Source organism: Macrobrachium rosenbergii, chromosome 22 (assembly GCF_040412425.1).
Source record: "Macrobrachium rosenbergii isolate ZJJX-2024 chromosome 22, ASM4041242v1, whole genome shotgun sequence".
NCBI classification, from domain to species: Eukaryota; Metazoa; Arthropoda; class Malacostraca; order Decapoda; family Palaemonidae; genus Macrobrachium; species Macrobrachium rosenbergii.
The window spans coordinates 21887378-21900114 of record NC_089762.1 but is presented as its reverse complement, the minus strand read 5'-3'; the positions used below and the strand labels follow the sequence as shown (position 1 = coordinate 21900114).

The 12737-nt window shown below is 38.2% G+C and overlaps 1 protein-coding gene and 2 long non-coding RNA genes across 10 annotated transcripts in view; 2 read left to right on the top strand and 1 right to left on the bottom strand.

The window, feature by feature from the left end:
- Positions 1-12737, bottom strand: part of LOC136850635 (uncharacterized) — a 123166-nt gene that overhangs the window by 57683 nt on the left and 52746 nt on the right. For all 8 annotated transcript variants that reach the window (XM_067124358.1, XM_067124352.1, XM_067124356.1 and 5 more), the window contains 2 exons: positions 6971-7091; positions 567-695 (listed from right to left, as the gene is read on the bottom strand). In XM_067124358.1, coding sequence (XP_066980459.1) covers positions 567-695; positions 6971-7091 — 250 coding nt within the window. The remainder of the gene's footprint in view (positions 1-566; positions 696-6970; positions 7092-12737) is intronic.
- Positions 11177-11596, top strand: LOC136850380 (uncharacterized). Its single transcript, XR_010856609.1, has 3 exons — positions 11177-11246; positions 11370-11435; positions 11561-11596. It is a non-coding gene; the product is annotated as an uncharacterized lncRNA (long non-coding RNA).
- LOC136850379 (uncharacterized) lies at positions 11600-12012 on the top strand. The gene is made up of 3 exons (XR_010856608.1): positions 11600-11650; positions 11768-11850; positions 11945-12012. It is a non-coding gene; the product is annotated as an uncharacterized lncRNA (long non-coding RNA).

Here is a 12737-nt window from a genome sequence, read left to right as displayed (position 1 = left end):
CAGATAGCAATTTTCAAAACATGTGATTTGCATCCTCTCAGCTGAACTTTTCGTTCAAGATTCTTGCATCTCCATTCTTTAATCTGCCATTTGTTTCTTGCATTCCTATATTACCTTAATTTGCCATTCACGTTTCTTACATCCCTATATCTTAATTTGCCATTTACATTTCTTGCACCCCTATACCTTAATCTGCCACTCAAGTTTCTTGCACTCCTATTCCTTAATTTACCATTCATGTTCCTTGTATCCCCATATCTTAATTTGCAATTTATGATTATTCCACCCTTATACCTTAACTTGCTATCCATTACACTAGCTGAAGGCACTAACTTCACAGTCAATTTTGCCAACTGAGTAGAAGACTTAGAACAAAACATTTTCTTACTAAGCTTTAATGATACGACACTTGCATTCAGGAAGCATCCAGTGCATTTTTGGTATTCATTAATCTCAATTGTGTGACAAAATTCACAAGAAGTTCAAAGAAAACAATGTTAAATCCACTGAGGTCAGCTGTTGGAAATCACTGCACAATATTGTGGATTAAAAGACTTTGACCTTACCAGATGTGTGAAATACTGGCCCTCTTTGTTGGCAATGGTGGTATCACAATTTCTCTCCAGCAAAAGGTTAACAAGTTCAGCATGACCTCCCAATACTGCAGAGTGCAACGGTGTATTCCCCCGCTGATCCTGAAAAAATTTTTTTTTTATAAATATTCACATTTGCATCTACATATACAGTAATGTACGCATAAATAATTTAAAGCAAACAGAACATACAGTATTAATCCTTCTTTGATACCCTTTCATAATGAAAAACTAATTTCTTTCCTTTCAGGCAATGAATGACATTAACAAAAAATAATTTAGATTAAATCTCTCTGATTAATAAAAAACATTAAAACATACTCATGACCAGATATTCACTGCATCACCATATATTGTACACTGTATGAAATGATATTACATATGTGGACTTTTAAAACATCTCTGTAATACAAAAAGAGCATCTTTAAACTCTCTCTGTCATAAACTTCAATAAATTAGGTGAAGATAAAGCAATTCAGGAAACACCTGCTTAGTGTTCTCCAGAGAAATGGCTAATAACCTTTCCCATTACACAACTAGTGTATTTCATCAATGGGCAAGGACCAATAACCACTGTTAGGTTAAGCACCTGGCAGATTCAATCCACTGACAGCAACAACTTCTGGTTTCAGTGACAAGCACTCTACCATTCAGCTGTCAAGAGAGGCATAACCTGATATCAACTCTGTTGTACATATGCCTCTTGGAGGGTGCCACTGTTGGTAGATCAAATCCTCTGGGTGGCAAACCACTTATCAGTTATATTTTCCTTTCAGTGTTATTTCCTAGGTAGAGGATATAGGATATTAAATATCATTTGTTTATATATATATATATATATATATATATATATATATATATATATATATATATATATTTATATATATATTATATATATATATATATATATATATATATATATATATATATATATATATATATATATATATATATATATATATATATATATATATATATATATATATATACACAGGCAGTCCCCGGTTATCAGTGGGGTCCTGTTCTGAGGGTGTGATGATAACCGACAATCACCACTAACTGAAAATCGCCGATTTTGGTTCTTTTTCGGCAATTTTGCTTCCATTTTCGTTTATCAATGTTAGGTATGCATTGGTGCCAATACCCAATTATTGGTGCTGTTAAGTGGAAACTGGTGCTTTTTGGCACCGAAAATTGCGATTTTCGTCGCTAGATAAGCACCGTAAAATCGGATCGCCGTTAACTGAGCCCACCATTAACCGGAGCTGCCTGTATATATAATATATATAAATATAAATATAAATATATATATATATATATATATATATATATATATATATATATTTATTCATATATTATATATATATATATACACACACACAGTCATACCCCGAACTTACGAGAGGTTAGGCTCCAGAACTCCTCACGCAAAACGAATTTTCGCGTAAGTTTGGCATGGTCTCTAAAAATGCTAATAAATGCTTATTTCTAGAGTTTAAACACTAAATATGACCCTAATCATACTCCCAAAGTATTAAGATAACTTTTAAATGAAATTAAAGTTATTGTAATTTCAATTAAAAGCTAGCTTAATTCATTACCCTTAAAAAAAGAAAATGGTTGACGTAAGAATATAGGAGCGTGAAGATTACTATACAATTTCTCTTTCTCCCCCTTCCAACCAATCTATTTTTAGAAGTTCTAGTATGTCTCTTTCTCTTTGTTCTGAAATGATTTTCATGAACAAACAGTTTTTTTATTTGGACTAATACAACTCTTAGTTGTATTAGAATGTAATATTTGCCACACTAGCACATTTACAGTTCGTAGACGGTACGGGGAAAATTAGATCAATTTAAAATTTTCTATTGTACAGGTAAAGACGTACAGCGAAATAGTTATAAGTTGTAAAATATGTGTGAGCCTAACTACAAATGAGAGATAACTGTTGTCCTTACGTTGAGAGTGAAATAATTTATGAATAGATTATGAGAGAGAGAGAGAGAGAGAGAGAGAGAGAGAGAGAGAGAGAGAGAGAGAGAGAGAGAGAGAGAGAGAGAGAGAGAGAATTGTTGTTCTTACATTAAGAGAGTGGAATTATTTATGAATTATTACAGAGAGAGAGAGAGAGAGAGAGAGAGAGAGAGAGAGAGAGAGAGAGAGAGAGAGAGAGAGAGAGAGAGAGAGAGAGATTACTTAGGAATCCTTTGACTCGCTATCGGCAACAATCCCCTGCTGTCACATAAATGAGACATACTTGACACCTTTGCCCTTGAGCAAGTTCACAAAAGATATGGGAATGATATTTGTTTGTTTAAAATACGTATCACATACTGTACATAGTATAAATTTTATAATTATTATTATTATTATTATTATTATTATTATTATTATTATTATTATTATTGTCTAATCTTATTAACATTTGAATATTAGTACTTATTATTAGGTAAATTAATAATTTATCCTGCAAAACTATTAAACATATGTATACATGTACCATAAAAATTCTCTCATCTCAGTAAGAGAGAGAGAGAGAGAATGATTATTTTTATTATTTGATGTTATTTAATTTACACATACAAGTTTGAAAACTTATAAATTACATAAAAAATTAAACATAAACACTTTTGCAGGGTTTCTCAACATCCACAAATGTTTGTGTGTCTGTGAAAAACTTTTGTATGACAATTAGCTAGGTTCCAATGAAAAGTTTGTGTCTGCGAATTCGCACAACTCAAATTGCACAAGTTCAGGGCATTACTGTATATAAATATTCTCACATATTTAGAAAATTTGGCTCTCCAGTCCGTTTGCTAGGAAGTCAAATTTCATGGCAGCTGGGGGAGACCTTCACTAGGGGGGACTGACAGAATGTAAGCATCCTACCCCCAATATCATACAATATTGGGGGACAGAAAGCCGTTAAGGCACAAGGACAAGTCAGGAGAGTAAATGGGCTGCTAGGGTGACCCTTAGTTAGTCTTAACTATAAGGCCTATTTTCCTTTGACCTTTGTGCTGGCTGTTATTTGCTTCTATCAGATGTACTGCTGTCCTGTGCCCATCACTAGAATCAAGGGGGCGACTCTGTGACGTGAATCGTCCTCACTCCACTCCACAACTCCGAAGCGCAAGGTCGCTTCACTCTTAACTGCACTAAGTCTGGTGCTATTCTGTCCTCCCAACACTGGCCACATGTCCGAACTTCTGAAGAGCAGCCTGAATCCATCTTCTGCAAGCAAGTCCATGCAGAGATGCAACAAGGTACATCTTGAAGTTGCAAATAATGCCAGTGTTCTTCTCCTTTTCCTGAATTTCACTCAATTTTCAGTATTTCCAACTTTTCACTCTCCCAAACAAAGTCCCATTGTTTCCCACATCCTAGCACGCACATTTTCCCTCATGACTTGGTCTAAGCCTAAATTAAGTTTGTTCTGTGATAATAATCAGAGCATTCCCACCATAAGTGTTACCATGTGCTAATTAAATCTAATTAATAATTCCCTCCATCATGAATAATTAATTTCATGTGAGAGAAAGTCTTTGTGTAAATGAACACTGACCTGGACTTCTGTTCCAGAATCCTGTTATCTGGCTCTTTGCATTCTGCCCCTGCCCTTGTGAAACAATTGCCTTAGAAGACTCAATTCCATCTTGCCATGACAAGACACTTCTGCAATCGACAGTCTACAAGAGCCATGTGTTAGGCCCATCAAGCGTTAATGTTGGGCTAATACAAAATAATTTTATCAGCCAGTTTCACTTGCAGTGTTTTATAAGATTCGTATCAAACTCTCGGTAGGGCTGTAGCCTTCTCAGATTTATTTATTGCTAACTGTAGTTATAATTTTTATGGCACATAGCATGTGCCTTGATTCCTGAACTGCCAGCCTGTCCATATTAATTTCTAGTTGCAAATCTGTAAATAAATTAATTTAATCTAACCGACTGGTTTGAAAGGCGACCTTCCCATTTTCTTTGAAGAGATGTAATTTCAAGGTAAGTCATATTATTAATTACGTTTATTGCTTATGCTCTGAAATCTAGGTGTTGGTCCCTAAAGCAAAATTACATTCAAAATTCAATTGAACTCTTCCAACCAGACTCAGAACATAACTATATACAGTAAACCCCCCATATTCGCGTTCTCATGATTCGCGGACTCACGCATACGCGGGTTTCTCTGTGGAACATATCTAGCCATTATTCGCGGAAAATTCGCCCATTCGCGGTATTTTTCACTGAGAAATATTCACTAATTACTGTATTTTCATATAATTTTCATGAATATATGCACGTTTTGTGATAAAACTATTAAAATACTCAAGTATATACATTTTTAGAGGGTTTTTCTGTGTTTAAACTATCAAAATGGGCAGTTCTAAGTGTTTTTAGATGGGTTTTAAGTATTCAGGGATTTTAGCTATTTGCGGGGGGGGTGTGGGACCCATCCCCCGCGAATACAGGGGGTTCACTTTTATATATATATATATATGCAGTCCCCTGGTTACAATGGGCTTAGCTTACGTTCTGAGCTTACGATGCTCTTCAAATATACTATTCATCAAAAATTACGACGCCAATCCGACAAGAAAAATGGCTCCAGAGTGGCAGAATGATAAAAAATTTGGAATTTTTTATGAAAAACTCAATAAAAATGCAGGATACATCGTTTTCAAGACACCCAAAGGATTATAAGTAAGGTTTTCTTACAATTTTTTTATTTCAGCTAATGACGAGCGTAGGAATGGAACCACCATCGTAAAATGGGGACTGCCTGTGTGTGTGTGTGTAATATACATACATACATACATACATACATACATACATACATACATACATACATACATACATACATATATATATATATATACATATATATATATATATATATATATATATATATATATATATATATATATATATATATATATATATATATATATATATATATATAATTATAATAATATATATATATATATATTAATTCTAATAACCACAATGCCCTCTTAACTTCTCGAATTCTTCGCGGTTTTTGGATGTGCTTGTAACTATGAAGCCGTACACCCAGACGCAAGAAACTGAAGACTGTGATTGCCGGTCACGGGACATGAACCCGCGTCGCCTTAACCACAAGGAAGTCACGTTGCTGACCTGCAATCACAGTCTTCAATTTCTTGCGTCTGGGTGTACGGCTTCGTAGTTACAAGCACATCCAAAAAAGCGAGAAGAATTCGAGAAGTTAAGAGGGCATTGTGGCTATTAGAATTACATATGTGTCTGGTAAAAGTGACCAGTAGATTCTGCATATATATATATATATATAAACGGATGTACGTATGTTCCAGTATAACTCTGGAACGCATTAGGCAATTTCAACCAAACTTGGTATACATATGACTTACAATCCAGAAAATGATACTGTGGGGGTAAAACATTACTGACACCAAAGGGGGGTTGTGGGAAGGGGGTGACATGAAAAATAACTGAAAATAACAGATAGTAGTGTCTAATACATAGTTTTCAAGGTCGCTGAGATGAATAATGACACTCCTGATGCCTTTAAGTTCAAGTTTGGTTGCGATGAGAAGGGGGAGGGTGAGAAGGGGTGAAAAATAAAATGTCAAAGATGACAGATATTAGTTTCTAATCCATACTTTTCAAGGTCGTTGAATTGAACAGTGACACTCCTGATGCCCTTTAAGTTCAAGTTCGGCCCCAATAGGAAAGGGGGGGAGGAGTGTAAAATAAAATGCCAAAAATGACAGATATTGGTGTTTGATCTATAGTTTTCGCGATTGCTGAGATTAATAGTGACACTCCCAATGCCCTTCAAGTCCTAGTTCAGCCCCGATAGGAATGGAGGTTGAGACGGGGTGAAAAATAAAATGTCAAAAAAGCTGAGCAATGTAACTGAAGCAACTGTCTTAACAGGACAAAAAGAGAGAGAGAGAGAGAGAGAGAGAGAGAGAGAGAGAGAGAGAGAGAGAGAGAGAGAGAGAGAGAGAGAGATTTATCAGTTGTCATTCAGTTTTCCTGGCTGGTGCTGGGTTGGTCAGCTTGTATGTGTACATATACACATACACACACACACACACACACACACACACTGTATACAGCATGTAAATAATTTTACAAGTGACATTTTTATACTTCCAAATATTGAATTACAAAGAAATAATTCCCTTTGGGCATGAGATGTTCCAGATATGCAATGAATTCAGTATTATTTGGCTATTTGTGGCTTAACAAGTGGGAATGTGTGTGTGTGTGTAAAACAGAAAAGCAGACATACAGAAATATATTAGTGAGATACAGCATGGTAACTACAAAGAGGGATTCATATTTAAACTAGGTGAACTAGATCATCCTAACCTGAGCATTTACATTCGCGTTGCTATCAATGAGGAGACTGGCAATGCGGGAATGACCATGGAAGCAAGCAGAATGTAAAGGCGTTGTCTTGTTGCTATCTTCAATGTTGACATCTGCGCCCCTGTAACCAAAGGAAAACGTTGGAAAGGCAAGTAACACTAATATCAGTTTGAAGGCCTGTCATTTTATCAGTATGGTAGATAATAATAATAATAATAATAATAATAATAATAATAATAATAATAATAATAATAATAATAAATAATAATAATAATAAGTCTTGTTGAAAAGGATGGCTGTACTTTGCAAATTTATCTTATACAGGATCTTTTCTCTCTTCCTTTTAATTTGCTTTTCAGGCTCAGTGATGCTGGTCAGTAACTGGCCAATATTCATATTAGAAAAGGATAGAGCGGAATGCAGGAGATATTTTTATTGAAATATTCAATCAGAAATCTGTGGATTCCTTCGCGGTCTCATTCCGTGGTCTGGATTCTGGTTCTCTTCCTAATTCAGGTTGCAGTACTGTCGACATGTTTCGACCAACTCGATGGTCATCCTCGGGATGTGGTTGAGAAGGATCTGGAGAAACAAGGTGCTCAGGTCGGTATTTATAGGGGGTCTTGATTAGTGATGAGTTATGACTGACTGCCCAGGGCGGGTCCTCTCTGGTGGAGCCTACTCTCCTGTGTTGATGTTCGGGGCTCGTCTTGCGTGACAGCATCATTGTAGTGCTGGGGATGAATGGGTGAATTTCGATCCTGAGGCAGAATTTAGATTCGCTCGCTCACTATGGGGGTGCTCAATGCAGGTCTCCTGGTGGCCGTGGGGAAGAGAAAGGTTTCCTGTGTAATGTTGAGGGTTGGTTTCTCCTTCCCAGTGTGCAATGCTTCCAGGAGGCGCAGGCGGCAGTGGTCCGTAGCCCGGTCGATTATTTCCATATTTGGAATTGTCTTTTCTTGTAATTCTCTGGTTATGGGCAGTCCTGGCTTGGTTAAAGATGGCTCCTTCTTGGGCATGGTAGGAAATCCTCTTGGTGAAATGCACGGTGGTCATACCGATGTATGAGCTAGGGCATCCTTGGATGGGGCATGAGTACTGGTAGATCACATTGGTTTCCTTCAAGGGGCCCTGCTGAGGGGCGGCTGGATTGTTAGACATCACCAGGCTGCTTGTCTTTTTACTTTTGTAGTAAATAATCAGATGAATATTCTCACTGGGGTCAGTGGGGCAGAAATTATCCTCGATGACGCTCTTGAGGGCACATTCATCTTCTTTATATTTCTGATGGAATTGTCCTTTACAGAAGAGCTCTATGCGTTCAGGGACGTTGGGGCGAGGTTCCTGCCAGTACTATCTATCGATGTTCCTCTTGATAGACTACTATACAGGCGGTCCCGCTTACGACGGTTCCGGCTTCGACGTTCGAGTTTGACGGTTTTCAGATATATTCATTAAAAAATCCAGGCCGACTTACGACGTTTTTTTGAGTTTACTGACGCAGCCCGTTTACGGACGCAGCCTGTTTACTGGCGCTTTTCAATTACGTATATTTATAAAAAAATCCGTTTCTGGTTTAACAGTAATCATCAAAAATCAGTTTCTGGTTACAATTATTAAAATACATTGCAAGGTTATGACTTTTTTCGGCGCTTTTTACGCCGCTTTGTAAGCGAACTAGTTTCGTGAGCGTAGCTGCGCTCTGTATGTAACTGCATTGGTACTGTACAGTAGTTGACCGGACAACGACCTTCCTGGGTCGATCACGCAGGCGCGCAGCGTAACAATACCAAACAACCCTTTCCTCACTCACGTGTTTGCCTCCGCGGAGTTAGGTACGTTGCCTCATTGTTGCTTTTCTTTAGCTGCAGTTTTTCGTGAATTGTGCCTTCACTATGGCTCCAAAACGGCAGAATTTATCATCTGATGCTAGTGCATCCAAGAAGCCGAGGAAGAGCATCACCATGGAAGTCAAGTACGACGTAATTAAGCGTTCGGAGAAGGGTGACAGTAACACCGAGATAGGCCGTGCCTTGGGCCTTAGCAGAACGACGGTTGTTACCATAGTGAAGGACAAGCAGCGTATTCTGAAACATGTGCAAGACGCTGCACCAATGAAGGCAACGGTGATTAACGTGAAGCAACGTAGCCAGAACGTAGTGGAGATGGAGAAGTTATTGTTGATCTGGCTGGAAGACCAGAACCAACGGCGTGTTCCAGTGAGCCTGAGTGTGATTCAAGAGAAGGCTAGGGAGCTGCATGCGGCAGTGGTGAAGAAAATGGGGGAAGGCAGTGCTGGTGAAGAATTTTTCCGCCAGTAGGGGTTGGTTTAACCGCTTCAAGGCTCGTGCAAATTTGCACAATGTGAAGTTGCAAAGGTGAAGCTGCTAGCGCTGATGACGTAGCAGCAGAAAGTTTCCCTAGTGGTTTGGCTGAGATAATTAGGGGAAGGTGGTTACACTGCTGACCAGGTATTTAATGTAGATGAGACAGGGTTATTTTGGAAAGAATGCCAAATCGTACATACATTTCCAAGGAGGAGAGGTCAGCACCAGGCCATAAAGCTGGTAAGGAGAGGCTGACTTTACTCTTTGGGGCCAATGCTAGTGGCGATTTGAAGCTTAAGCCCTTGCTAGTGTACTTGGCAGAAAATCCCAGGGCTTTTAAGGGCATTTTCAAGAGTCAACTCCCGTCATTTGGAAGTCCAATAAGAAAGCTTGGGTTACCTTGATGGTCTTTGAGGACTGGTTCAATGACCACTTTGTGCCCACAGTGGAAAGGTATTGTGCCTCGAAGGGTCTGCCTTTTAAAGGTCCTGCTTGTGTTAGACAATGCCCTGGTCACCCGGCTAATCTTAGTAATATGAACCCTAATGTGAAGGTGGTGTATCTACCACCAAATACTACATCCTCATACAGCCGATGGACCAGGAGTCATTGCTAACTTCAAGGCATACTACCTGAGGAGGACAATACGGCGCTGCTTTACGGGCGTTGAAGGTAACAAGGAGTTGACTCTGAAAGATTTTTGGAAGGGCTACAACATTGCAGATGCTGTGACGAACATCGCACGTGCTTGGGACGAAGTAAAGGTGTCGACTCTGAATGGTGCGTGGAAGAAACTGTGTCCGCAGTTTGTGAATAGTTTTAAGGGGTTTGAGCAGGCAGAAGATGTTGAGGCTGTGACAAGGAAAATTGTTGGGCTAAGCAAGAGGCTGAAACTGGACTTGGAAGCTGAGGATGTCACCGAGCTGCTGGCATCCCACGGAGAGGAATTGTCATCGGAGGACCTCATTGAGCTGGAGAAGCAGATGATCGAGGAGGAGGAAGAGGCACCACAACCAAAGGTCAAGGAATTAACAATCAAGGGCTTGACAGAGGTTTTGCTCACCTGGAGAAATGTTTGGCAGCATTTGAGGGTGAGGACCCTAACATTGCCAGGTTTGAGAGGATTCGCAGAGGAATGCTGGATCTTACTACGTGCTACAGGGAGGCGCTGAAGGAGAAGCAGCTGAAGAAGAAAGTGCAGTCTAGGCTAGACTCTTTCTTCGTGAAGAAGTCTTCAGCACCACCTGCCACTCCTAGTCTAGGTAAGGATTTCTCAACTTTATTTTTATTAACTGCTGTAATATAAATTGTTATAACTTGTAATAATATTTATAAAAATGTTACTGCAATTTATATTTACATACTGTAGATACAGCATAACCCAATAAATTTTATCATTTGTATCATTGCAGAAGTGACTCCTAATCCAGATTCCCAGAACCTCTACCTGGCTATGAATCAGAACCTGAGCCTGAACCTGTACCTGCAGTAACCTCCCAGCAGCTTCTCCTGCTCTATCAGGTAAGGAATTCCTAAGTGTTTAATTTTATAATTTTCATACATGAAATCATTTGTATATACAGTACTGTACATATGGTACAAATTTTATATTTACTATCGCATAACCTAATTTATTTCATTATGTGCCATTCCAGATCTCTTTGGTAGTGATGACAGTCCTGACCCCCGGAAGAATTCCAGGGTTTTGAGTTACGGGACCTCCTGTCTCTCTCCAACTTCACCAGGTAAGGAATTCTTAATGTTTTTTTAATGTTTTATAAATTTTTATAAATGTTACAAAAAGTGTACTGCACTTCACCCACTGTACAGTACACTATTGCTTTAGTATTTGCTGTAACTTTACACAATCATTATCATTCCAGATCCACATGTTACAGCCTCCTCCCGGCCCAACTCAGCTGACCTTATCCCCTCTCCAGCCCCATCAGGTAAGGATTTCATGACTTTTTTTTCTTTCAAATCACTTTATAAAACTGTATACAGTACAGTAGCTTATTGCATACATACCCCTGTGTGGTAATTTCTATCTTTTATCATTCCACAAATGACAGGTGTCCCCTGCTCAACTCCAAATTCACCTGCACCAGTAGCACCTGCACCCATTTCATGTCCACCAGGTAAGGAATTCTTCACTTTTTAGAAATTTCTATTAGCCTACATTGTTTTAAATTGTGTTATTATACTTATACAGTACAGTACAGTACTGCTGTGTACAGTATCATTTCTATCTTTTTCATTGCAGACTCCCAAGCACCTGCAGATGCCACACCATAGCCCCTTCTCTCATCTACCATATGCCCATCCCAGTAAGCAAGCCAACCACTAGAATTTGGTAAGAACACTTTCTGTTTTATAAATTGTTATACATTTTATAAAATTAGTGTACTGTTTATGAAATCCACAGAAGTACTTTTTATTCTAATCTTTATCATGTACATTATCATTCCAGACTGACATGCACCTTTAACCTGACCTCTACTGGAACTGTACAAAACCTTCCTCATGTAGCCTACATCTTTCAAATCACTCAAGGTATTGAATTCTTCACTGTTTTTAATGTTATAAATGGTCATATGTACAGTACATTTGATAAATATAAAGTAACGTCTTCATTCTAATATTCCAGACTGCCCAGCACCTTTACTAGAGCTCCCTCATCCTCGCCTCCATCTTCTAAAAATCACTGAAATTAGGTAAGGCATTCATATTTTTATTTTGTACTGTTGAACATAGGTTTGTGAAATACCTGAACTGATACAGAACAGTGTAACACATACAGTACAAACTCTGCAGCAATTTTATCCTTATCATTGCAGGCTCCCCGCATACAATCTCCATCTCCCCAACCTAGCCTGCGGTTGTAACAGCTTTGACAATCACTGAATGAGGTAAGGAATTCCTAACTCTTTATAATTTTTATATATTTATTATTCTACTGTAAAATACTGACTGTTCTGTATTTATACAGTACAGTACTGTACTTTGTTGCATGCAGGACTACTGTACAGTATTATACGTACACTAATACTAAATTTTTACATTCCAGAATCCCCTGAATCATGAGGCCACACCATTTTTTCCAGGGTTAAGAAGCACGGGTTTCCAAAATAAAAGTAAGGAATTCACTTTTTTTTATCTTTTATAAACTCTTTGGTATAAATTACAGTACAGTACAGTGTACTGTACACCTGTGTTACTGTATAACATGTTGTATTTTACTTTTGTGCAGTATATGTACAGTACTCTATACTTTACTGCATACAGGATTTACTGTACAGTACTGTACTTTGTAGTAAAATTGTAAATTTTTACATTCCAGAACCACCAGTTTTGGATACACACCACATCAAAATGTAGGTAAAACATCAAGAAACAACATGCAGTATACCCAAAGGATTAAAAGTAAGGCTTTCATAACT